This window comes from Melozone crissalis, unplaced genomic scaffold (assembly GCF_028551555.1).
Source record: "Melozone crissalis strain CALT ecotype California unplaced genomic scaffold, PUWL_Pcris_2 ptg000061l_1, whole genome shotgun sequence".
NCBI classification, from domain to species: Eukaryota; Metazoa; Chordata; class Aves; order Passeriformes; family Passerellidae; genus Melozone; species Melozone crissalis.
In genome coordinates, this window is record NW_026535839.1 from 13,956,100 (window position 1) to 13,978,956 (window position 22,857).

The following is a 22,857-nucleotide window of genomic DNA, read 5'->3' on the forward strand; positions in this document are numbered from 1 at the left end:
AAGCACTGTCTTTTACCACACATGACCTGTCCCAATGGGCAAGCCCTTAATACAGCTGGGCCAGATTTGCTGTGTGGGTTCTCCCTGGTTCAGCAGCAGGTGCTTCCAGAGGAACAAACCCTACTCATTCTGCAGAAGTGGCCTGTGCTGGAGTGGTACAGTACATGTAGATCTTGAGAAGGGACATGAGAATGGAATTAAAATCAAATCCTGCTTGAGCTGAGCTCTTTGTAAGGGTCTGCAGACAGCCACAAAACAAGGCAGGCTGTGTATAACATGGCAACTCTTCAGCTGATAAACCCAGGGGAAGAGTTTTCAGGTAAACTTGCCTCTTCCACCAATAGCTTAAAATGCAAGTTATAGAAAGATACAGATTAGAGAAAGCAGAAATGTCTAATAAAATAGTCCCATGCTTTACATATGCTAGGAAAGAGTATTATTATTGTTGTTATTACTACTTATAGTTTATTTTTCTGGGCTGTTTTGCCCAGCCTAGTTACTTGCACAGGAGGAGAGCAGTGTGGCAGTCCCATATCATAGCTTAACTTGATGTCTCTCTTTGCACACAGCCTATTCCCAAAAAGGGACAGAGTTCAAGGCTTGTGGCAGGGTCTGGCTGTGCCCAGTGCATGTTGAGTACTGAGACAGGGGTGACAGCTCTCTGCCTTTCACTAAACTTCCTAGTTCTGCTTACAGCAGCCCCTGGTCTTGCTGGCAGTGTGTGTATGCAGTGCTTGTGTTTCTTTCATGAAAGATTTGTGGTTTTCACCTTGCTTTTCAGCTGAATCGCAGTGATAGTGACAGTTCCACACTCTCTAAAAAGCCTCCCTTCGTGCGGAATGCGATGGAGAGACGAAGTGTCAGAGTGAAACGGGTAAGAACATCACCACTTTTATTTTCCTCTAACACAGGCACGTGCAAAAATCATAAAACTGTTTTGAAAGAAAAATTTGCAAACATAAATCAGTTGCCACATGCTTTCATTCACAACCTTTTCTTTGTGTGCGAGAAGCTTCTCGAGGATTCTTTGAAATATCAGATTATGACAGGAACGTTTAAGTTAGAACTCAATTAAAACATTTAATGTAGGAAAATGGTTCCTGGTATTTCCCATCTTGTCAGAGAAGTATCACAAACAGTTTTGCTGTGTTTATTGTTGTGAGATTCTAAAGTATTGATAATAAATTTGAGGAGCTGGAAAAGCTGAGAATGATGTCCCAGGTGACCCCGTTGTAGTGATGCCATGGCACTCAATAAACCCCTGTGCCCATTGTGATGGCAATCACTAAAATCCCCCCAGGATACTGACACTGAACTCCTAAGGAGATGGTTTTCTTGGGACAGCTTGTGTTTGAAACTAGCAGAAGGCAATATGTTACTGGGAAAAGGAATCACAGGTTTTTCTGCAGCACTGTGGATTCATCTGGAGATGAGACATTAAACTTAGGAGGAAGGTGTGCAAGCAAGACTTGTTCAGTTTGGAAATGCTGCCAAGGGAGAACTTGAGTGGAAGCACAGAAATGAAAACACTTATCTATAAGAATTCCTTGAGTTTGTGGTATCTGTCTCGAGACAGACTGGAAAGCAGGATCAATAGAGATGGTTTGTGTGAAGAGAAGCATTAGAAAGATGGGTCTCACGATGTGTTTGGCACTTCCTGGGTGGAGTGGTTGGGACAGTTCTCCTCAGTGTGCTCACACTCCCCTTCTCTCCCAGCCTTCAATCAAGGCCTTCGGTACCGAGCGCCTGATCCGCACCTCGCTGGACCTGGAGCTGGACCTGCAGGCTTCCAAAACCTGGCACGACCAGCTGGTTCAGGAGATCTCAGTGCTGAGGGAACTGAAGGAACAGCTGGAACAAGCTCAAAGCCAGGGTGAAAAGGAGTTGCCGCAGTGGGTGAAGGATGATGAGAGGTTTCGACTGCTGCTGAGGCTTGTGGAGAAACGAGTGAGTCATACCTGCCTTGGGGTTTCGTTTCACTCAGTGGGGAAATTTTGGGAACAGGGGACTTTGGACAGTCAGTAAATGAAGCCTGAGCACTGTTAGTCACTCCTGTCTGCCACATACGGCTCTATCAAGCTGTTAGTCCTGAGCCCTTTCATTCACCAGCAGAGAGATTTGCTGCCCTAGCAGAGGTGTGAATACGACAAGTCACAGATGCCATCTGTTGTGCCAAGTGTGTGCCCCCAGTCTGCAGGAGGTGTGGTGTGTGGTGGTTGGCACTTACCTTACTCTATATCACACCCTCCCCCATGCACAGGGCTCCTTCTCAGCTTCTGGGGTTTCTCAGCACCTCTGCTGGCACCAGGCAGAGACCAGGCTATGCTGGCACCAGGTGTAGGAGGCAGGTGGTGTGAGGTGCTCTGTGTGTGCTGATCTTCTGCCTTAAAAGATCTGTCAAGGTACAAAGAGAGAACTGACAGAAGCCATTTTTCTTACCACAGGCAGGAAGGACACCTTACAAAATGCTCTCTCCCTTTGAATGGTTAGTTGTCAAGCTGCAGTTTAGCTTCTGTGGCTTCTGACTTCCAGAGTCAAAGTTGCCAGACCCCTCAGCCCTGCAGCTGAAATGGAGGTCAGTTAGGATAAGAAATTCCTCCTGGAAACACAAACAAGTCTTCTCCATCATTCACTTAGGTGCAAAATCCAGAGCACAAGTGTGAGCTCAAGGCTGATAAAATGATGAGAGCTGCTGCCAAGGATGTGCACAGGCTGCGAGGGCAGAGTCGAAAGGAGCCTCTGGAAGTGCAGTCATTCAGGTAATCCTAGGTAAAGGGGAGGAAAAATGGACTACTACCATGATTTCTCTGTGGGTGACTGAGATGCTGATGAGGAAGACTGATCTCTGCAGAAGGAGTTAACTGTTCTGCTTAAACAAGAGCTTCTGTATTTTCATATCCAAGTATAAGGTCTGACTCAGGGGAATTAATTGCAGCACTGCACATGATCAAAGCAAGCAGCATTCTCCAAGCCATTCCCTACCTGGCAACAAATTCTGTAACACAGAAGCAGCCCTTTGCTTCCTTAAGTAATAGACCCAGAAAAGAAAAAGCCCTGAGCCCTTCTGAAATGGCTTTTGCTAAGGTCAGTATTGTGACTCATGTCTGATAAGTAAATAAGAGGTGTAGATTGTGAGAGGGTGTACATCTGCTCCCTATGGGGACAGCTGGTGGGGTAAATTTTCCTGTGGACATTTCTGGCAGGATTTGTGTTGCATTAACAACTGACCATCTTTTTTCAGAGAGAAAATGGCATTTTTCACACGGCCAAGAATAAACATCCCAACGCTCTCTGCGGATGATGTGTGATCACCATAAAGTATTTGCTTTCTGGACAATTCTACAAATGCAGATTGGGTTTTGAAGTTATTTATGTGGTATTATGAAGGTACCAAGGCATTTGTATATTAGAGCTTTTGTCAGTATGTGGATGTTTTGAAGATTTTTAGGCTAAAGTTATATCATCACAGAAACCAGCATTAAAGTGACAAGATTGTATAGTTTGTATATTTAGGAATGTATTTTTGGGAAATAGAATTTTAAATAAGAACAAAATGCAGCGTAAGGTGCTGTTATTCTTAAATAATGCTGTTTAGACTTTTTGTACAGCTCTACCTTTTAGAGGTTTTACTGCAATAAAATAAATTTGAAGGAACCTCACCCCTACCTTCTATGATGTTCTGCATCGGACTCTCCTCCGAGTGATGTATTTTGTACCCTGTGGGGAATGCTGGGAGCCAGCTGGGACTCCCAAGTGCTGTGAACGAATTCTCTGTGAGCTGTGAAGCATTTGTGTTTCCTGCCAGGTCATAAAAGTAGGTGTGAAGTTCAGAATACTTGCACTTTTAACGTTTGTACTACAGCTCATGTCTGTAATGGGTCTGTTAAGGTAACGTGGGGAGCCCGTTGAAACCACTGCTGTGGGAGGAGGGCTGCAGGTTTAAAGTCCATTTTAGGTTTTTCCAATAAAGTGACCTTTCTGGACAAACCTGCCTTCTTGCTTTTTGTCTTGAGTGAATCTTCTCATCCCCTGGCACCTAAACTGGGGTTCTCTTGTGTTGCCAGCTGGAAGCATATAGCTTTTCACATCTTGTCACAGGAGATGCTGTAATGGACACATTTCATATAATCATGGAATGCCCTGAGCTGGAAGGGGCACACAGGGATCATCCAGCCCTATCCTTCTCAGATACCCCAACATTCCCCCCTGGGCATCCCTGGCAGTGCTGTCCAAAGCTCCTCGGGCCGGGACCATTCCCTGGGAGCCTGGGCAGTGCCAGCACCCTCTGGGGAACCAGAACCTTCCCTGATCTCCAGCCTCAACCTCCCTGACACAGCCCCGGCCGTTCCCTTGGGAAATCACTGGTTTTCCTCCCTACTGGACATTTTCTGTGCCCATTTTGTACACACCTGCTGGGCAAGGGACACAATTCAAAGTGCTGGGTGGTGACATGGAATGGGGAGGGCGTGGTGGTGCTCTTCCCTCTTCCCTTCTGCCTTCTTTTCCCTTTCCCTTTCCCGTTCCCTTTCCATTCCCCCTTTCCCTTTCCTGTTCCCTTTCCCATTTGTGAAAAACGCCAATCGCTTGTTTTTAAAATTTTAAAAGTTTAATAGTAATAAAATGGTTATAAAAATAGTAATACAATTAGAGTAATAATAATTTGGACAATTTGAATTAGGATAATATGAGACAATAGAGACAAAGAGTTATGGACATCCAGGTACCTTTTTCTGGGTAGCACAAGCCCGAAAAAAGACACCCGTGAACAAAGGATTAACCCTTAAAACCAACAGCCTGTTGCATAGTCATACACTTCGTATATGATGCATAAATTCCATTCAAACACAGGATTCTGTCTGGTCATCGCCAACTTCTTCCTCTGAATCCTAACAGCGCTTTCGAAGCGGGAAGAAGTTTGTTTCTTCTGATAATGGACCAATAAAATCTTTTTCTCTGAAAGATTCAGGTGTCCTGTGGCTGCTATCTCGCTGCGAGTCCTTTCTTTAAAAAAAATATCCTACATAGCATCGTTTCTATTTTAACAATTTTTGTAACCTAAAACTATATTTAACACAGTACTTAAGAGAATTAATCCAGCATTACTTAAAACACAACACATATAATATTCATTTTAATATTTGCGAAAAGCCAATCATAAAATACATGCGTTTTTCACACCGTTCCGTTCCCCTCACGCTGCAGGTGTCAATGGCCACCCCCGTTCCCAGGGCAGCCGTATCGTGCCGTGCCGTGCCGCCCCTCCGGGGTCCTCCCCGCCGCCCGGGGGCGCTGCAGCCGCGGCCGCGCCGCTCCGGCCGCTTTCCGGTTCCCGCGTTGCCGGTCCCGGTTCCGGCCGCCCGAGGATGGAGGCACGCGTGGCGCAGTCCGCGGCGAGGCTGGCGCGGCAGGTGCGGGGCCGGGCGGGGCGGGACCGGACAGGACAGGGCGGGACAGCCGGGCACGGCACCGCACGGACCGGGACAGCCTCGACCGGCACAGCCGTGGGGCTCCGGTGGCGCGCGAGCCCCGGGAGCGCTCCCCGGTACCGAAGCCCGCGCAGTGCCGGCAGCCCCGGCGGGTGGCTGGGCACCGCGGGAGCGGGAGCTCTGTCGGGGAAGGGAAGGCGGAGAGCGGGCAGGGCTGAAGCTCTTCCTGGGCTGCTCCCGTCGGTGCCGGACTGAGGGCTGGGCTCCATTGCAGCCCCGTCTCACACCCGGGGCGGGATCGCGGCAGCGTTCCGAAAAAGCTTCCAGAGCCGTCAGCGGAACCGGGTGTCACCGCCCCGGTGCCGTGTGTGCCGTGCTCTGGCCGAGCAGGGATCGCCCGGCGGGTCCGGGAGCCCTGGGCAGCCGGGGAGGGATGCGCCTCCTGTGTGCTGGTACGCTGGTGAACAGCTTTGCTGCAGCCACAGGGTGCTTAGGGTTCGGAAAAAGATTGTAACAACTCTTTGCCTTTTCAGTGATGATGATAATAAAAAATAGAACTGCCAGGTCTGTCCTGGTCAATGACCGGTACTGACAGTGAGTGCAGAGGCAGCTTCAGGAAAGCTGTGACTCCTCCAGGGTCACTTCTCGTGCCTTGCCCATTGCCTCAGGAGCATCCAGCTGAGGGCTCCTGGACTTTGGCCTTTGGGTTCTTGCCTGCCGTACTTGTGTGCTCTTGAACAACTTTGGAGTGTGCTTCCTGCTCACAAATATACGACAGGCAATGAGATCATAAATCTGGCAGTGAATCTCTGCAACTCCTTCTTGCCTTTGATTTTCCCTTTGTCCTTTGTTGCTGCTAGGAGAGGAAGGACATCTCATGTATTCTCCCTTTGCTGTCACTGCTGTTTGATCAGCAGTCCCTAAGCAAATTCCAGACACTGGAAGCAGAGCAGGAGGGAGCAGGATGTTCAACTCCATGAGGCCATGCAGAATTACTGAGCCTCGCTCTGCCTGTCGCTCCCAGCCACATGCTCCCTGTTTCCAGCTGCAGCATGCCCTGGAGCATGTGGGGAGCCAGCCTGCAGGAAAATAACCCAACAAAGAGCAAGCAGTGTGTGCTCAGCCGGCTCAGCAGGGCTTGGCAGAGTAGGAGCAGAGATAAAACTGAGCAGAAGGCAAGGAGGGGAAGGAAGAGAGGTGTTCTGCTCCCTTTGCCATGCTCTCTCAGGCCATTTTCTCTCCTTTATGATTTTTTCTTTTGATGAGAAAAGTTCTATCATGTTAAAGCCCAGAGACAGAAGCCTGTGCAAGTTTCATGTTACTCCACTGCTCAAGTAGGGTTCTTGGAAGACAGTCTTATGTGCTAAGGAAAAATGTAAGGATGATTTTGGTCCTTTGAAAAAGCTGTAGTTTTTTTGTATTCACAGGTGAGGGGAAGATTTCTAGTACTGAGCTGAGCAAAGAGCCCTTGGAGATGTCAGCATGGCCTCATGTAATTCCCACAGCTCCTCATGAGGTGGTCATCAGGTATGACCCTTTACTGACAAGTTGTGCTAGACAGTGCAGGTAGAATAAACCAGGAGGTGTCACTTGCTGACCTGAGCAGCTTTTCTCTTCCTTTTCTCAGTCACGCATCGTTTAGATCAGAGGTGTATTGGCATTGTCTCCCTTCCTCACTTGGATGGTACCATGAGAGAGGAGTTGTTACAAGGCTTAGCTGAAGTTTTGTAGAGTGGTTTGTTTTTTAGGAAGAATGTAGCATTCATATCCTTTCAATAACATGTAGCATTCACAGATCTTTGCTAGAGAATTAACTTTATCACAGGGTGCTGTGGTGAGAGGCATTTCTGATGTAAACATCTGAAGACCTTTTTTCCAGGCAAGCTCAACAACATGGTTATGGGTATAGGAGTCACAGACTCATGGCATACCTCAAGTTGGAAGAGACCCATGGATCATCAAGTCCACCTCCCCACTCCTCACAGGACTACCTAAAACTAAACCATATTGTTAAGAGCATATTCCAGATACTCCTTGAACCTTGACAGGTTTGGTGCCACAACCACTTCCCAGGAGAGCCTGTTTCAGTGTACCAGCACCCTCCCAGTGAGGAACCTTTCTGAACCAGTCTGAACTTCCCCTGACACAGCTGCATTTCATTTTCCTGTCTCCTGTCACTGCTCACCAGAGAGAGGAGAGTGCCGAGTGGTGTTCCCAGAGCAGGGGTGCCCCCGTTGCCAGTCTGGAGATGACAGCTGTGGCTGTCCCAGCCCAGCTGCTGAGATCTCAGCCCCATCAGTTCTGGAAGCATTGCTGAGTTCAGGCTTTTCTGCTGGGTCCTTTTGAATGAAGACTTCATTTCATCATCTTTATAAGCTGTTGATGAGCACAATAAAAGAGAGACTGAAGTGGCGGCAGCAGCACTGGGGTAGGCAGCTGGGCCACCATGGTGAAACCTTTTGCTCTCAGTTCACACTCAAGTAACAACATAAGGACTCCTGATGGAAATTTCTGAAGAAGGGGAGCACTAAACAGGAGAGAAAAATGTGACAGTCTGGGCTTGGTTACATCTGAAATGGGGCCATCCTGAATGCCTCCAGGTGCCAGTGCTGGGAATTTGCTGGTTTGATGCAGTGATGGGAAAAAAGTAGATGAGACTTGCTGAACTGTGGCAGTATTTTAGAGGTTTTTATCTCCTGGCCAAATCCAAGTGATTACAGTCATCATGTAAAGGAGCTCTTTGGGCCAGATGTGTGCCCAGGGGTGGGTGATTCCTGGGCACTGTGGTTCTGCCTTCTGAACATGCACATGGATAAACCTCTTTCCTTGTCCTCACCTCTGTAACAGGATGGAAAGGAGCTCCAGTGGGTTACTGGTCATGTCACCTCCTCTGAGTCCTCCCTTGGGTGGCCAGAGGTGTTTGTGGTTATGTAGGAAAATCCAACTCAGATTCCTCTTTGATAAAGCTTGTCAGTGGTACTGAAATATCCCAGTTATAGCTTGGGGGTAATTTTGAATGCAGGAGGAGCACTGTGAGCTGCTTGTTGGTGTGGACCTGCAGAGATTTTAGTTTCAAAAGCAGAATGTGATTTTCTGGTTCTGGAGAATGTTTGCCTTCGATGCAGAATTCTCCTTGGGGCCTTGGAGGCCTGTCCTGAGGCTGGTGACTTCACTAGAGGGAAGATAGTACTGTGTGGACCCAGAATTTACAGATTGTGGGATATTAGGGGCTGAAGATACCTTTGCACTTATGTTTAAAGCACATTCTAGGCTTGGGGGATGAGTTATGTATGTCACTGCTCTGATGTTTATAGCAATAATGGCACTGACACTTACAGTGACACAGCTGTGAAAACAGTGAAATCTCCTGTGCTGTTTTTAGATTTGAAGTATAGAAGATTTTACAAATGGGTCCATGAATTATGTGAAATGCTACCAAATCAGTCCAGGAAGAAAAGTTGAAAATGAGCAAATCTATTTGCTGTTGCTTATGGGGGAAGGTTTGTGTATGTACGTAAATAAGAGAAAAACTGATTTTTACAAAACCTGCCTTGAGTTTTGTAAAGAAAAGCTGAAATGGGACTATTTGAAGTGAGTTGCTTATAAGGTACAGCTGTGCTGTTCAGTGATTTTAGTTGTAGTGTAAATGCCAACCCAGAGGATTTGATATAGGTTTGGGTTTTTTCCTCAAAGTCCTGTTTCTTCACATCCAAACTGCAGGAAGCAGCATTGTTCTCCTCTGTAGCAGAGGAGACCTTGAGGTTGTAACAGAAGTGTGCCACAAACTGAAGCACAACTGAAGACTGACCTCACAAGCACTGATTTTCAGCTTGGCCCACAAATAGGCCAATCTTTAGATTGTTTTGCCTCAGCCTGGGTTTTTGAGCATGTGCAGTTCCAGCAGCATTCCTGGGAGCTGTTGTTCAGGTGGACGTACAAGACCAAGAGATTCAATGGCCCATTTTTTTCCTAATTAAATAGTGTGATTGAAGAGCAGCAAAGTAAATGAGTCCTTTTTGATAAGGTTTGGTGGCCTGTAATAATAGCCTGAGCTGCTTCCTGCTGTGGAAATGCTGGCAGAGCAGAGCTTGGCTGAGGGAGCCAAGGGGGTGACAAGCCAGGGTGGGCAGTGCTCACTGCCCCTCCATAGCAGCACCAAGGCCCTCAAACCTTCAGGAGCCTCCAGCATTCCGTGTCAGAGCCAGCTTTGTGACTCAGAGCACCAAGCCTGTAATGGGGAGGACAAGAGATGGACAACAGAGATGAAACTTCAGCTGTTTGGTTTCTTTAGGGTGTGGGGTGAGGAAGATTCCTGCTCCTTGCAGCAGCTTCAAACCTTTTTGCTGCTGACAGATTGTTCTGTGAAGTCTGGTGGGACACAGGGAAGTGTGTTTGGAGCATAGAGGCCCTCCTGAAATTTCCAAGTGCTCCTGAATGCCTTGTGTCAGTTTTAAGGGAGGAGACACATTTTCTTCCTGGACAGGGCAGGAAAGGTTGTGTGGCCAGGTGGAAGTGGGTGCACCCTCCAGAAATGCCCCTGTGGAGCAGCACACTACTTCTGGCATTCCTGTCTCTGGGTGGGGTTTGAGCTTGTCTTTCGTCCTCTGAAGCTGTGGCCTGTGAGATGGTGAAACAGGGAAATTCAAGTCAAATAATTCGATATCTTTGTTAAAGCTGGAGAAAGTGCTTATTTGGGGTCTATCTCATTAGCCTGTCTTGTTGTCATTCTTGTACTTCTGTCTTGATATAAGTGAGACTATTTTCTCACTGCCTTTTTAAAGAGTATTTCAGAATCCTTGGTTTTTCACACAACTAGAAACAATCTTCAAATATTATTTGGAATTAATCAGCTTGCATGTCATTGCTGTTACCTTTCCAAGGCAAACTAGCCTTTGCCTGAGATCTTGCAACTCCTCACCTCCTGTCCCCTGTCTGTGAATTACTGTGTGACAACTCAAATTTCATTTCAGGAAAACGAGATCAAGTTGTTAAGTGCAGAAATTGAGCGTCTGAAGAACTTTGGGTGCTTGGGAGTCTCCCCGAGTTTGGAAGGGCTGCGAGACGAAAACGCAAAACTCAAGTACCGGCTAAACTTCCTAAAGAAGGTAAGGGAATAAAAAACCATTGCTGGACCTTGTGGGTTTTTTTGTTGTCATTAGGACAAGCTAAATAAGTGGTGATGTGTGACAGCATGCTGGCTCTGCATTCTGACACCTTAATTGGTGACACATCAGATATTTCTTGATTCTTTGAACAGGAATCTGTTTTATGGAAGATGTCAGTAGATCAGTAAGCCCACATGGTTATATCTTGGGCAGTTTTTGACCAGGTGGCCCAGCTGAGATCTGTCCCAGGCTCACCAGCACAGGTGTGAGAAGTAATGCAGCCCTGCAGTCAGGGGAAGGTTTGTGCTGGGAGGTTCAGCAGGAGAATCATGTGATTTTTATGTTATATTCATTGCTCCTGTGCCTAGAGGTGTCAGCCAAATCTGTCAGCTGTGCTTTGCCAAGGAGAAAAGTGGGATATAACAGCTCCTCATCTGGATTTTGGTGGTTTTCTTTTTCAGAGCCTTCAAGAGGAAAGAAGTAAATCAACCAAAAGCATGATTAATATCAACAGCTGTCTCCAGGAGATCTTTGGAGCTGCCATTCAGGCTGCCTACCCAGACTTAGAAAACCCTCCTCTGGTGGTGACACCCAGTCAGCAGCCCAAATTTGGGGACTACCAGTGTAACAGTGCCATGGGCATATCACAGGTAAATGATGTAAATATTCTCAACAAAGAAGCCAAAATGGGGATGTTGTCTGTTGGAAGCTAAGGGATAGACAGCACCATGAGAGTTGCAATATGGGACTTGTTCTGGGCTGAGAATTGAGTGAGTGTTGAATGGCATTTTAAAGGAAGCATTGGCCTTTGCAGAGCCTTTAAACCTCTGTTCAGCTGCCTGGTATGAGGGAGTTAATGTGTGTGGCACAGAAAATCTGCTTGGTTCATGGGATCTAAATCAAATCAGGATTTAAGTGCTGCATCGATTTACTAATGATGTGCAATTAACTACCAATTAGTGAGTTGTATGTTTGGAACTGAAAACAGCAAAACAATAAATCATGATTCTAGAGAATTGCAAAATCTTGAGAAACACCTGCATATCTCTAACTGCTCTTCTGTAGTGCCAGGAAAGTGCAATATATCCACATGTTTGTGTGCACATACCCCCTTCTCACAGGGCAGGTGACAAAGGGGCATCTCCAGCTGTCCCTCTGGGCTCACACCTCCCATTGCTGTGGGTGCTGTGGTTTCCTCCTGCCCACAGACACACACAGCAAAGCAAAGGGGCCCAGGTGCTGCCCTGTGTGCTCTGATGAGTTTGGATCCATGTGTCTTACATCCCAAAGTGCCCTCCCGGAGCTCCAGCCAGAAAGCTCTGGGCTTTGTCAGGCCTGGGTTGTCAGGAAGTCAGGAAGTGCTTTCTCAGAGCCCAGCCAGGTGTGGATTGCTGCTCAGGCACTACCCTTCATACTCCTCTGGCTCAGTCCTTTATTTTGCATCTCTTGTTAATTGCCTGGGTACAGGAAGCTTGACCAAAGAGAACCTAAATAGAATCAGACACTTCAGCAGTTGCTCAGCCTGCTCAGTGGGCTGGGACTGTGCTGAAGTAAATCCAGGAGGTGTGGGAGAAAGAAGGTGTAGTGTGTTCTAACTTGAGTGCTGAAACACCCAAACTTTCAGTGCACTGATGCCTTTGGGTTGACTAAGTAGACACTTTGTAATTACAGGTCTTTTATTTGGCAATCTAAACAGAAGCAACTCCTCTTTTTACACCTCCTGTTGTCACTTAACCTTTATTAACCCATTAGACTGGCAGCTGTGACACTGAACTTGCCCTGCCACTGGTGGAGCTCTGCTGTCCCAGGTTGTCCCCGTGCAGTGAGCGTGGCTGGGGCAGCAGGGGCACCATACGTGCCAGGCAGCAGGCTCTGGGCTGCGGTGCCAGGCAGAACTGCCCTCCCAGGGCCCGTGTCTCCCCTCAGTCTCATTAGCATGTTGTCACTGTGGTGCCACCCTGGGTGACCGCACTGCCACTTCCTGACCGCCGCGTTACCCCAATTAACTCGCGGTCAGGATGCTCGGGCAGCCCAGGCTTCCCAGCACGGCGTGGCTCACAGAACTGGGTGTCTGATCAGTCCCCTTGCAGCCAGGGCTCGAGTTCCAGGCTGTCAGCTGTGCTGGTGAAAAGAGTTCCTAGTGCTGGCCTTGGCTGAGGAGTTTGTTCCTGGGCAGGCAGGGAGTGCACGGGGCTGGGGCTGTGCTCACACAGGCAGTGTGTCAGCATGGCAGAGCCAGGGATGAGAGCAGCAGCTTGGGACTTTCTGTCAGCCTCTTTTAGGGGCTTGGCTGTGGTGCAGGTCTTCACAGGGTGTCCCCCAGGCAGAGCTGGAACACGGGTCAGGGTCACTGGGACTGCCAGCAGAGTGGGAAGTGCCCTGACTGGGGCAGCACTGGTACGTGCCAGGCAGCAGCCTCTCCCTGCAGCCTGCTGATGTGGAAAGGACCCTCACAAATGCCTATTGTTTTCCTGGCAGCTCATTAGCATATTAATGCTTGGGGCTTCAGCCAGGAGCTCCAACAGGAGTGTGGTAGCCATTTCTGGAATGGTTCACATAACGTGCCTGTAATCTGGTGTAACATGCCCATAATCTGGGTTTGCATTTATTTTTCGTGTAGTTTACACTTTGAGTAACACTAAAGCTACTGAGGTTTGTTTTTCTTGCCCTTTTTTAAGCCTTTACCATCTTGTAAGGATCCTGTGTATGACAGGTTAAACAGAAAACTGAATCTTTAGTAGAAATACATTTTAAAGCAGACTGTAGATTAGCAAATACAAGCAGTGAGTGTAAATTCTGAGTTGACAAAGAGCTCCATCATCTTTGTGGCCTCAGTGGGATTGTTTTCAAACACATCACAGTAAAACCAGAAAATCATGTGCTCAGAAACAAATACTTGTGGTAATTTTATACAAGTGTGAATATAGTGTTTGGCATGGGATGGGTTGGGCTTGCTTACAGAATCCTCCTAAAGGGTGTTTATGTAAGATTTGCAAAAAGCTATGTGAGAAGATGCTTTGGGAGTTATGTAGTTGGACTAGGTGATCTTCAAAGGTCTGTTCCAACTCAAGCCACTCTGATACTATCATTTTATGTAAACTTGTGTCCTGTTCTTTGAGTTCCTAGCAGTGGGCTGCTCATGTCTCCAAGGGAAAAGGAAAACTTCTTTAACAGCAGTTTTTCTGATGCTCTTTGAAGAAAATTAGGTAGTGCTGGGATTATCTTTGTTTGCTTGGGTTGTTGGATTTTGTTTATTTATTCACTTATTAATCTATTCACTTATAAATAAGCTTGAGACTAAGACAGGACTGAAGGCAGTTTGCTTTGGTTGTGTTTAATCATAAATAAACAGACCTGCTCTGAAACCACACTCAACATCTGCTGGAGGCACAGTTCAGAACTTCAAATGTGAATGCTGGCAGAGCTGAGGACACCCATGAGACTGATCAACAGGAGTGTGGAGCATTGAAGGACTGTGCCAGCTATGTTGAATTTTGAAGGGTTTGTCCCTTTTACTAGCTTAGAAAAACACAAATTTACCAAGGCACTTAGCAGGTTTTAGAAAAAAGGCTTGGAGATTTTCTTCTGACATAGAAAGAAGGAGGAGGTCTGAGCAGGAGGAGGTGAATGTGTTGGGTCCAGTCAGCTTGTGCAGTGGAGAACTGATCTAATCTGTAAAACTGGCTAGAGATGTTTCTCTTTGTGTGCATCTCTGTATTATGAAGGACCATAAGGATGTTTCAGTGCTTCAGTATCTGTGGTGTTTTGCTCATAGGACTGAATTTTCCTTGATCTTTGTTGTGTTCCAGATACTGCTCAAAACCAGGGAACAGAAGGTTAGCCCACGAGAAATTGCAGAGAGAATAGTAAAAAACATTCCTGCCAATGAATGCATTGACAAGGTTGAAATTGCTGGTCCTGGTAAGATACTTACATTTTACACACTTTGTATGTCTTAAAGCAAAAAAGGCAGTTGTATTGTGAGAGGGAAGCTGAGTTGAGTTCCACTGTTTTGTGCTTTAATACTGCAGTTTCACAGTGGATTAGCTTCTTCTATTTTGGTGAGCTTTGCAGCTGTCAGACTTGTGCAGCAGCAGAGAATCTACTTCTGTATTAAAATTGGCAGGTGTGATCATGAGCCCTTTAATTAGCAATTTGTCCATGATCCTTAAGGGAGCAGCTTTTTCTCTTTCAGTATTGGTGATGGGAAGAAAGCCACAGTCAGGAAATCACAGCAAAAATGGAGAGCCCTTCTTGCTGTTGCTTGCAGGGTGAGGAGACCTTGTCCTCTCAGAAGTGAGAAGCTGGAGTAGCATGGAGGTTATTAATTGCTGCATTTGTTTTGTCCCTGATACCCAGGGAAAAATAAAAGGACTCATATTACTTAGGGCTTCAGCATAAACACAAAAATCCCATGGCACAGCCCTTTTAGAGCTAGAGCTTGTTCATTGGCTCTGTGAAGCAGAAGTAAGACAGTGTCATACCATGAACATAAATTATCCCAGATGAAACTATATGTTTTAGGATATTAATTTTTAATAAAAGATAAAGCAGGATTTGGTTTTGCATTCTGGAAACCAAATTACTTATTTTCTCACAAAAAAATTGTTTCTATAAATTGATTGTTGAGTGACAGTGTACAAAAGGAGTTATGTCAATGGTGTAGCTTGCAGCATCTGACTCCTGCAGTAAAGGCTGTAGTGATGTGAACAGACTCTTCTAATCTGGGAACAGAAATTGTCTTCAAGTGACAGCTTTGTTGTCCTGTGACTGAAAAATGTTTTGTCAAGCTGACTTGATGTGCTCTTGTGCTTGATGCATGAAAACAGAAATCCAGGGGGGAAGGAAACAAAAAACAATCTGAGGCACTTCTGCAGCCGCAGCACTCACTGCTGTTTTTTTCTGCAAAGGTTTTATCAATGTCCACTTGAGAAAGGATTTTGTGTCGAAGCAGCTGAGCAGTTTATTGATCAATGGCGTTCAACCACCAGCTATTGGCAAAAGGAAAAAGGTACAGCAGTAAGCACACAGCCACCTTGCTAGAGGGGAGATGTTCTGGACTGCAATATCTTTTAAATTCCCCCCTGAAGGGATGTGCTGAGCAGGTGTCCATGTCAGCAGGGTGTTAGAGCAGAGTATGTGGGATGTGGCAGAGGAACTGGGGGCCGCGGGGTGGACCACTTGTACTTGCTGTGGTCCCTGGTGGCTGAGGGACGGGGCTCCCTGGGGGTGGGGGTGGTGCCCAGGTCACTCTGGGAGTGATCCCTGACCCTCAGCTGTGCTGCACAACGCTCACTCTGATGTTCCTGCTGAGGGTCAGCAGGGGTGATTCTCCTTCCCACTGCTCCCCCCAACAAAACCCAGATCAAACACATGAAGGTGTGGGAATGGCCTTTCATTCCTGTGTTCCTTTGGTTCTGTGCCCAAGGTGGTGGTGGATTTCTCCTCCCCCAACATTGCAAAGGAGATGCACGTTGGGCACCTGCGCTCCACCATCATTGGGGAGAGCATGTCCCGCCTCTTCGAGTTCGTGGGCTATGATGTTCTCAGGTGAGGCTCTGCCTAGTGTGCTGGGCTTGCTGGGCTCTTTGTGCAGTCCTGTCTCTCTCTTCTGCTCTGTATTTGTCTTAGTTTATAAGCACACAGCAAATAACCCTTTATGGGTAGTTGATACTAAGCAGAGCAAGTGTAGCAGGGTGAGGAATCAAGGTGAGCAGCAGCTTCAGTGCAGTGGAACTGGGGAGCTTGCCTGGGCTGGATTTCTGGTATTATGTTTGTTTGGGTTTCTGGTATTATGTTCGGTATTATGTGTGTTTCTTTTAGAATATATATTTTAAAAATGTGTGTATTTTAAAGCATATATTTAAGAGATTATTATTACTATCTTCTTCAATTGTTCCAAGGTTGAACCATTTAGGAGATTGGGGCACCCAGTTTGGGATGCTCATTGCTCACCTCCAGGACAAATTTCCAGATTACTTAAGTGTTTCTCCTCCTATTGGGGATCTCCAAGCTTTTTACAAGGTATGTGTAGCAAAGCAGATTGAGGAGCTTTGCAAATTACAGCTTAGTTTTGGAGAAATGAAAGAATTAAGTCACTGTTAGTAGATTATTGTGATAACCAGCCATGGGGTGATGAATTGTGGTATCTGGTGGGGCATGATCAAAGGCCTTTGTAAGCACACACACAGCCTTTCTGAGATGAGCATTCTTGGAGAGCCTGTTCTGTGTGGTGTTTTGTTTCAGGGCAGAAAGCAGTGCTTTTCCATGTGTTCCCCTGCAGGAATCCAAGCAGAGGTTTGACACAGAGGAGGAGTTTAAGAAGAGAGCTTACCAATGTGTGGTGCTGCTGCAGAGCAAAAACCCTGACTTCATTAAAGCCTGGAATCTCATCTGTGACGTGTCACGCAGAGGTGACTTCACACATCTGGAATCATGTCTCAGCTGTACAGCAGTGTGGCTTTCCTCACTCTATGTCTGAGCACACCCTTCTGTTTTCCCTTGAAAATCACTGCCACACTGCTAAGAGCAGCTGAAAGCAAAAAGCCAGTACAACCAAAGTACTGGGCTGTCTTAAGTGGAGGCTTGCACCTAAATCTTTTGTCTCCTGAGTTCTAGTCTGATGCCTTGACCAAGAGGTGGATAATCTTTTTCAGCCTTGCTGTACCCACTGCTAAACATGCCATTGGTTCTCACTGTGTGCCTTTAATGTAAGTATTGTGTTCTGTTTCCCTCAAGAATTCCAGAAAATCTACAACTGTTTGGACATCACAATCATAGAGAGAGGGGAATCCTTCTACCATGACATGATGAAAGACATTGTGAAAGAATTTGAAGATAAAGGTGAGGCTTTTGGTCTCGGGTCAGAAGTTCTGCAGCTGTGAGGACGAGCATGGTGACCTCAATCCTATTCAGCAGGGCTTAGGGCTGGTGCTTTTCAAGTTGCATCTTCCCCATGTTTGCTTTTTTCCTCAGCCACATTTCCTAAGAGGACATTTTGTGGCTTTTCCTCGTTCCAGAAGGCCTGAATCTTTCTTGCTGATATCAAAAGCAGTTTGTCTGTGATATTTGTAGGCAGTAGCACAGGGTACTACTAGAATTTATTGTATTTTGAGTAAACAGACAAGGAGCAATATATTACAGACTTCCCAGTCTTAGTGTTGTGACTGTGGAGACTTTATCTGAGAAATCTCTGTGAAGACAGTGGGATTTTGGGATCATGTTGACTTTGAAACTGGCAAGAAGCCAAGTGCAGCATAAAAAGTCTCTGGTTTTATGTGTTTCTGTCTGGATTTTGCAGTTCTTGAGTCTCACCATCTCAAGTGTTCTGACTGTCTCACCTCAGAAAGACGGTGCAGAGTCCTCATCATACCTCTGTAGAGTTTCTGTTGCCTTTAATGCCATATTTTGTGATGGGTTTGTGGCTGTACAGGCAGATCTGGATGCAAATGATGGGAGTTTTTGAATTAGGTCTTTCCTGGTAAGGCCACATTTGTGCAGATCTGGTCACTTGTGCATAGTTCTGCAAGTGCTGTACACAATGAGACTTGTGTTGACAAGGGAATTCTCATGTAGGTATTTTCATATTTTTGATTATGTGAGGAATGTGTGGCCTTTTCTTACTGGGGCAGAGCAGCAGGGAGGGGAGGTGTTGCTGCTGGCCCAGAAGCTCCCTGCTGTGGTTGAGCACAGAATGTTTTCCATGCTTTGGCAGGATTTGTGCAGGTTGATGATGGCAGGAAGGTCGTGTTCGTGCCGGGTTTCTCAGTCCCGCTGACAATCATGAAATCAGACGGGGGTTACACCTATGACACGTCAGACCTGGCTGCTCTGAAGCACAGGCTGTGTGAAGAGAAGGGTGACATCCTCATCTACGTTGTTGATAGTGGCCAGGTGAGTTCAACACTCTCTGCTGTAACTGCTGGTGCTGGGCAGCACAAAGTGTGAAGTGATGGATGCAGCAGTAACAGGTAGAACACCACAGATCTTCAGTGTGATTAGTATATTTACTCCTTTTTTAAGCAGTGATGAGAATTAGCCATTTGCTGCCTCTGTAGAGCTGGAAAACTCTTGAAAAGGTCAAACTTTTCAAAGCAGAATTTGTCTGTGGAACTGGAAACACTTAAAGTCTTATTGTGAGAGCATCATTGTGGCTAGGAAAAAGCTATGCAGAAACTGCACCCAGAGGAGTGGATTGAGAACCAGTTGTTGGTGTTTTATTTTCCTGCAGTCTGTGCATCTCCAAACAGTGTTTGCAGCTGGACAGATGATTGGCTGGTATGATCCCAAAGTCACCAGAGTGGCCCATGCTGCCTTTGGAGTGGTGTTGGGAGAAGACAAGTAAGTGTCTGGGTGTACTTTTTCCTCGGTCTGTACCTTGGAGAGAAAGTTTGAGTGAATGCAGGAGATTTGCTCTCATTCATTGACAAGTATGTATGTGGCACACCAAAATAAAGCCCAAAAGAAAGCACTGGTTCCTGTGCTGTTACCTGTAACTGTGTCATGGTGTTGTGTGTCATTGTCCCTGAGCCACACAGTCACTGCTGCTGTGGTCACATTCTCTCTCAAGCCTGGCTCCTGCTGCCTGGCACTTGTATGGGCTGGTGGAAGCCCATGTGGCACTGGGAGATGATGGCAGTGGTAAAGGCCATGATTTTCATTACTTTCTACCTCCATGGTAGATGAAACAAAAGCTGGGAGAAGTCTGGTACTGCTGTTGTGTGCTGCTAATGCCTGGAACTGGACAGTTCTCAGTGCTGAGTCCCTCCTGGCCATTCCTGCTGACCATGCTGTGGGTGCTCTCTCAGTTTTGGAGCTGTCCATGTGATGGCAATTCCTTCAATACAAAAGGATTTGCCATGTGCTGTTTTCCTAAGCTTGCTGGGCACCAGGCAGAGGGTGCAAGTGTTTTGCCTGTTACGCAGGTGCTCATTTTGGCTGTGTGTTTTCAGGAAGAAGTTCAAGACTCGTTCAGGGGACACGGTGCGTCTCATAGACCTGCTGGAGGAGGGACTGAAACGAGCCATGGACAAGCTGAAAGACAAGGAACGGGACAAGGTACTTGTGACAGATTGCTTCTGTCCTGAGAACTTCCCAGATGTGTTCACAGACTTGTGGTCTCTGCATTGCTTAGTGAGATTTCTGTCTTGCTGCCTGCAGAGAACTGGGTAGTGTGGGACATGGAATGTAACAGAAAGACCAAACTGTCCAGGCACAGTGTGGGGCAGTGGAATTGGGAAGGGTAGTGTAGGGGGAAGGGAAAAGTCCCTTTTTAAACAGGAACATGAGGAAGCAAGGAAAAAAAACAAAACCTTGAGAATCTCTAAAGGGCTCATAGGAGTCAGGCACAAAGTGCTTTGCCCTGCTGTCACTGTTCCAGCAGAGAGGGGTTTGTAAGTGTTTGGATTGACCAAAATGCTCCATAAGGGTAGGACAACCAACATTTGTTCTGTGTACATGTAAGAAGCAGGAGCAGAGCACATCACAACTGGCAGGCTGGGGGGCACAGAGGTCCTTGGGCTGTCAGGAGAAGGAATCAGCCCTAACCTGGGCAGGGCTGTGGTGCCAGTAGATTGCAAGAGAAGTGAGGGATGGGTATGGAGTTGTCTGGTGCCCTGAGGCAGAGAAATGTGTGTGAACTGAGCACCAGGTGGGTGAATGCCCTCAGCAGGCTGGGCTCTCCTCCTGAGCCCTGCTGACAGGCCAGGGCTGTGCATTGTGCTTCGTTCTTCCTCTTGACTCTTGCCTGTTTGCAAATTGCACCAGGTCCTGACGCCAGAAGAGCTGAAAGCTGCCCAGACATCAGTGGCTTTTGGATGCATCAAATATGCAGATCTGTCCCACAACAGGCTCAATGATTACGTGTTCTCCTTTGACAAGATGCTGGATGACCGAGGGAACACAGCTGCCTATCTGCTCTATGCCTTCACACGCATCAGGTGAGAGGGGTGCTGGAGCTGCAGGAGCTGGTGCTCTCTGCAGCTGTGTCACAAAGGGACATGTGGGCAAAGGGGTGACAGTCACATCAGTGCTGTTGGGCGTGTTTGTAAGAGAAGCCAGCTACACTGGTGTGCACCACAGACAAGGTTTTATTTGTCATTGCACACGATGTGTCCAGTGCCACCCGAAATGGCTCCTCGGTGTGACATACAGCCCAGGGAGGGAACTGTGGGAGTTCCTGGGAAGCAGAGGATTTAGGTGGTTGGAAAAGGATGCATCTGTGTTCCAGCAGCTGCTCAGCTCAGGTATTGCCACACCCCAGTTTTTCTGGCACCCTGAGCCCTGGTTTGCTTGGCAGTATCAGCTGTCCTGGCTGATGCAGGTGCCTGGGGCCCATCCCTCCCTGTTCCTCTGCAGTGCCCTCCTGGATCCAGGGCTGACTGTCCTCTTTGGTCACCCAGGACTGGGCAGGGGAGGCCATCAGCCCTGAGGCAGGCCAGACAGGTGGCCCTGGGCAGGCTGGGCAGTGGGACCCTCACAAGCAGCCTCTGTTCTGGACCCTTCCAGGGCCATTGCTCGCCTGGCCAACATCGATGAGCAGATGCTGCGGAAGGCAGCCAGGGAGGAGGTGCTTGTCCTCGACCATGAGAAGGAGTGGAAGCTGGGCAAGTGCATCCTGAGGTTTCCTGAGATCCTGCAGAAGATCCTGGAGGACTTGTTATTGCACACACTCTGTGACTACCTGTATGAGCTGGCCACCACCTTCACTGAGTTCTACGACAGCTGCTACTGCGTGGAGAAGGACAGGCAGACTGGTGAGTGCTGGCCAGGGGGTGCTGTGTGTGCCTGTGTCACATCCTGTGGTTACATCCAGCTCCAGGGTGTTAGTTACCCTGTGTTGGAAGGGCTGTTGTCACACTGCTGTGTCCATGTGGGAGGATTGACAGAGACTGTGTTATGATTGAGCAGGAAGGCTGAGCAGAGCTGGGAGCAGCCAGACACCTGCAAACAGGAGGGGTGGTCAGTCTGCCTGGCTTGGGGAGAGCAGGAAGGGTTCCATGTGCCATCCAGGGCCTGGTTTTGGGTGCAGGGGCTTCCCCTGGGGACGGTACTGTTGTTCTGAGCAGCTTCTCCAGCTCCTGTGTCTGTGTTTTCCAGGCCAGATCGTGAAGGTGAACATGTGGAGGCTGCTGCTGTGCGAAGCCACTGCCACCGTCATGGCCAAAGGATTCGACATCCTGGGCATTAAGCCTGTGCAGAGGATGTAGCAGTTCCCTGTGGAATGACAATAAAGGGACTAAACAACTGCAATTCTCTCTGGCTGTTGGAGTGGGGTTGTGGTAAGGGAAAAAAAAGCAGAGGAGGGAGGGAAAAGGAGAGAAAAGGAGTGTGGCTTCAGCAGCTGCAGGTACAGAGGCAGACAAGTGGTGTGAGCACAGCTCAGAGCAATTCTCAGTGCAGGAACCAAAGCCCTTGAACTCACAACATCCAGGGAACCCTCCACCCACCCACACTCCCAGACCCAACAATACTCTGCTCTAGGCTCCCTCCACCCACTTTACCTTAGGTGCCAGGTTTGAGCAGGTCACCCAGCCTTTGATGTCATCTGTGATGGTGCGGGGAGGCAGGCAGCAGCTTTACCTGGAGGAGCAGGAAGCCCAGGGGAGGAGCAGATCAGTTAAACTACATTCCCTCTGAGGAAAACACAAGGGAAATGCCTTTCCCTCAGCAGCAATGGTTTGAATCCCTACAGAGTTGCAAACCTCTTTGTGCAGTGCATATCAATCGTGGGCAGCTACAAGGAGCCACAGCTCCTGCCTTTGCCTTGGGGTTTGTTGGAGGCTCTGCTGTGAGCCTCCTAAAAAAACTTCCAGAGTCCTAAAGCAGCACAAAAATGCAGCTGTGGAACCACTGGAGAGAAGGTGCTGCATTGATGCAGGTGCTCACTGACATATGCATGTGTGTATATGTATGTACATATGCGTGTCTGTATATATAGAGAGATAAGAGATCTGTATCAGGTTCTGCCATGTGCAGAGCGCTGGGGAGGGCTCAGCTCTCACAGCTGCTCAGTGTCCAGTACCTGATGGGGTCGGCACCAGCTGGCACTTCACCAAGAGCACACCTGTGCAAACACTGTCCTTGTGGCTGAGCACTGCCCACAAACCCACCAGGCCTGGCGCTGCTGCCAGCAGGGTGACAGCCATGCATGTCACCAGCTGCCCAGCCGTGTGCTGTGCTCCCTGTGCCCCACCCGTGCCATGGAGCTCTCCCTGCTCCCGGGGCTCAGAGCCAGGCCCTGTCCCTCCCTACCTGTGCCAGCTGGCAGGCTGGGTGGCAGCAGTGACAGCCGGGTCCTGCTCGCGGGGCCACCTCAGTGGCAGAAG

At 47.9% G+C, this 22,857-nt stretch overlaps 2 protein-coding genes across 3 annotated transcripts in view; both read left to right on the forward strand.

Annotated features, from left to right (window-relative positions):
• The window catches only part of WWC1 (WW and C2 domain containing 1), a 66,163-nt gene extending 62,189 nt beyond the window's left edge, over positions 1-3,974 (forward strand). Inside the window, exons 20-23 of the mRNA XM_054287776.1 lie at positions 782-874; positions 1,717-1,947; positions 2,638-2,759; positions 3,242-3,974. Of these exons, the coding sequence (XP_054143751.1) occupies positions 782-874; positions 1,717-1,947; positions 2,638-2,759; positions 3,242-3,308 (513 nt within the window). The 3' untranslated portion in view covers positions 3,309-3,974. The remainder of the gene's footprint in view (positions 1-781; positions 875-1,716; positions 1,948-2,637; positions 2,760-3,241) is intronic.
• Positions 3,975-5,346: 1,372 nt separating this feature from the next.
• On the forward strand, positions 5,347-21,776 carry RARS1 (arginyl-tRNA synthetase 1). 2 transcript variants are annotated; one of them, XM_054287857.1, is made up of 16 exons: positions 5,356-5,408; positions 6,854-6,953; positions 10,397-10,531; positions 10,993-11,181; positions 14,341-14,452; positions 15,442-15,542; positions 15,960-16,081; positions 16,435-16,555; positions 16,815-16,944; positions 17,270-17,374; positions 18,246-18,424; positions 18,762-18,871; positions 19,483-19,588; positions 20,297-20,469; positions 21,038-21,285; positions 21,629-21,776. In XM_054287857.1, the coding sequence occupies exons 4-16, from the start codon at positions 11,029-11,031 to the stop codon at positions 21,736-21,738; spliced, it is 1,770 nt and encodes a 589-aa protein (XP_054143832.1). In that variant the 5' UTR covers positions 5,356-5,408; positions 6,854-6,953; positions 10,397-10,531; positions 10,993-11,028; the 3' UTR covers positions 21,739-21,776. The 2 variants fall into 2 exon arrangements, with proteins under 2 accessions (XP_054143831.1, XP_054143832.1); XM_054287856.1 differs by lacking the exon at positions 6,854-6,953 and having other exon boundaries at positions 5,347-5,408.
• Positions 21,777-22,857: the final 1,081 nt, after the last annotated feature.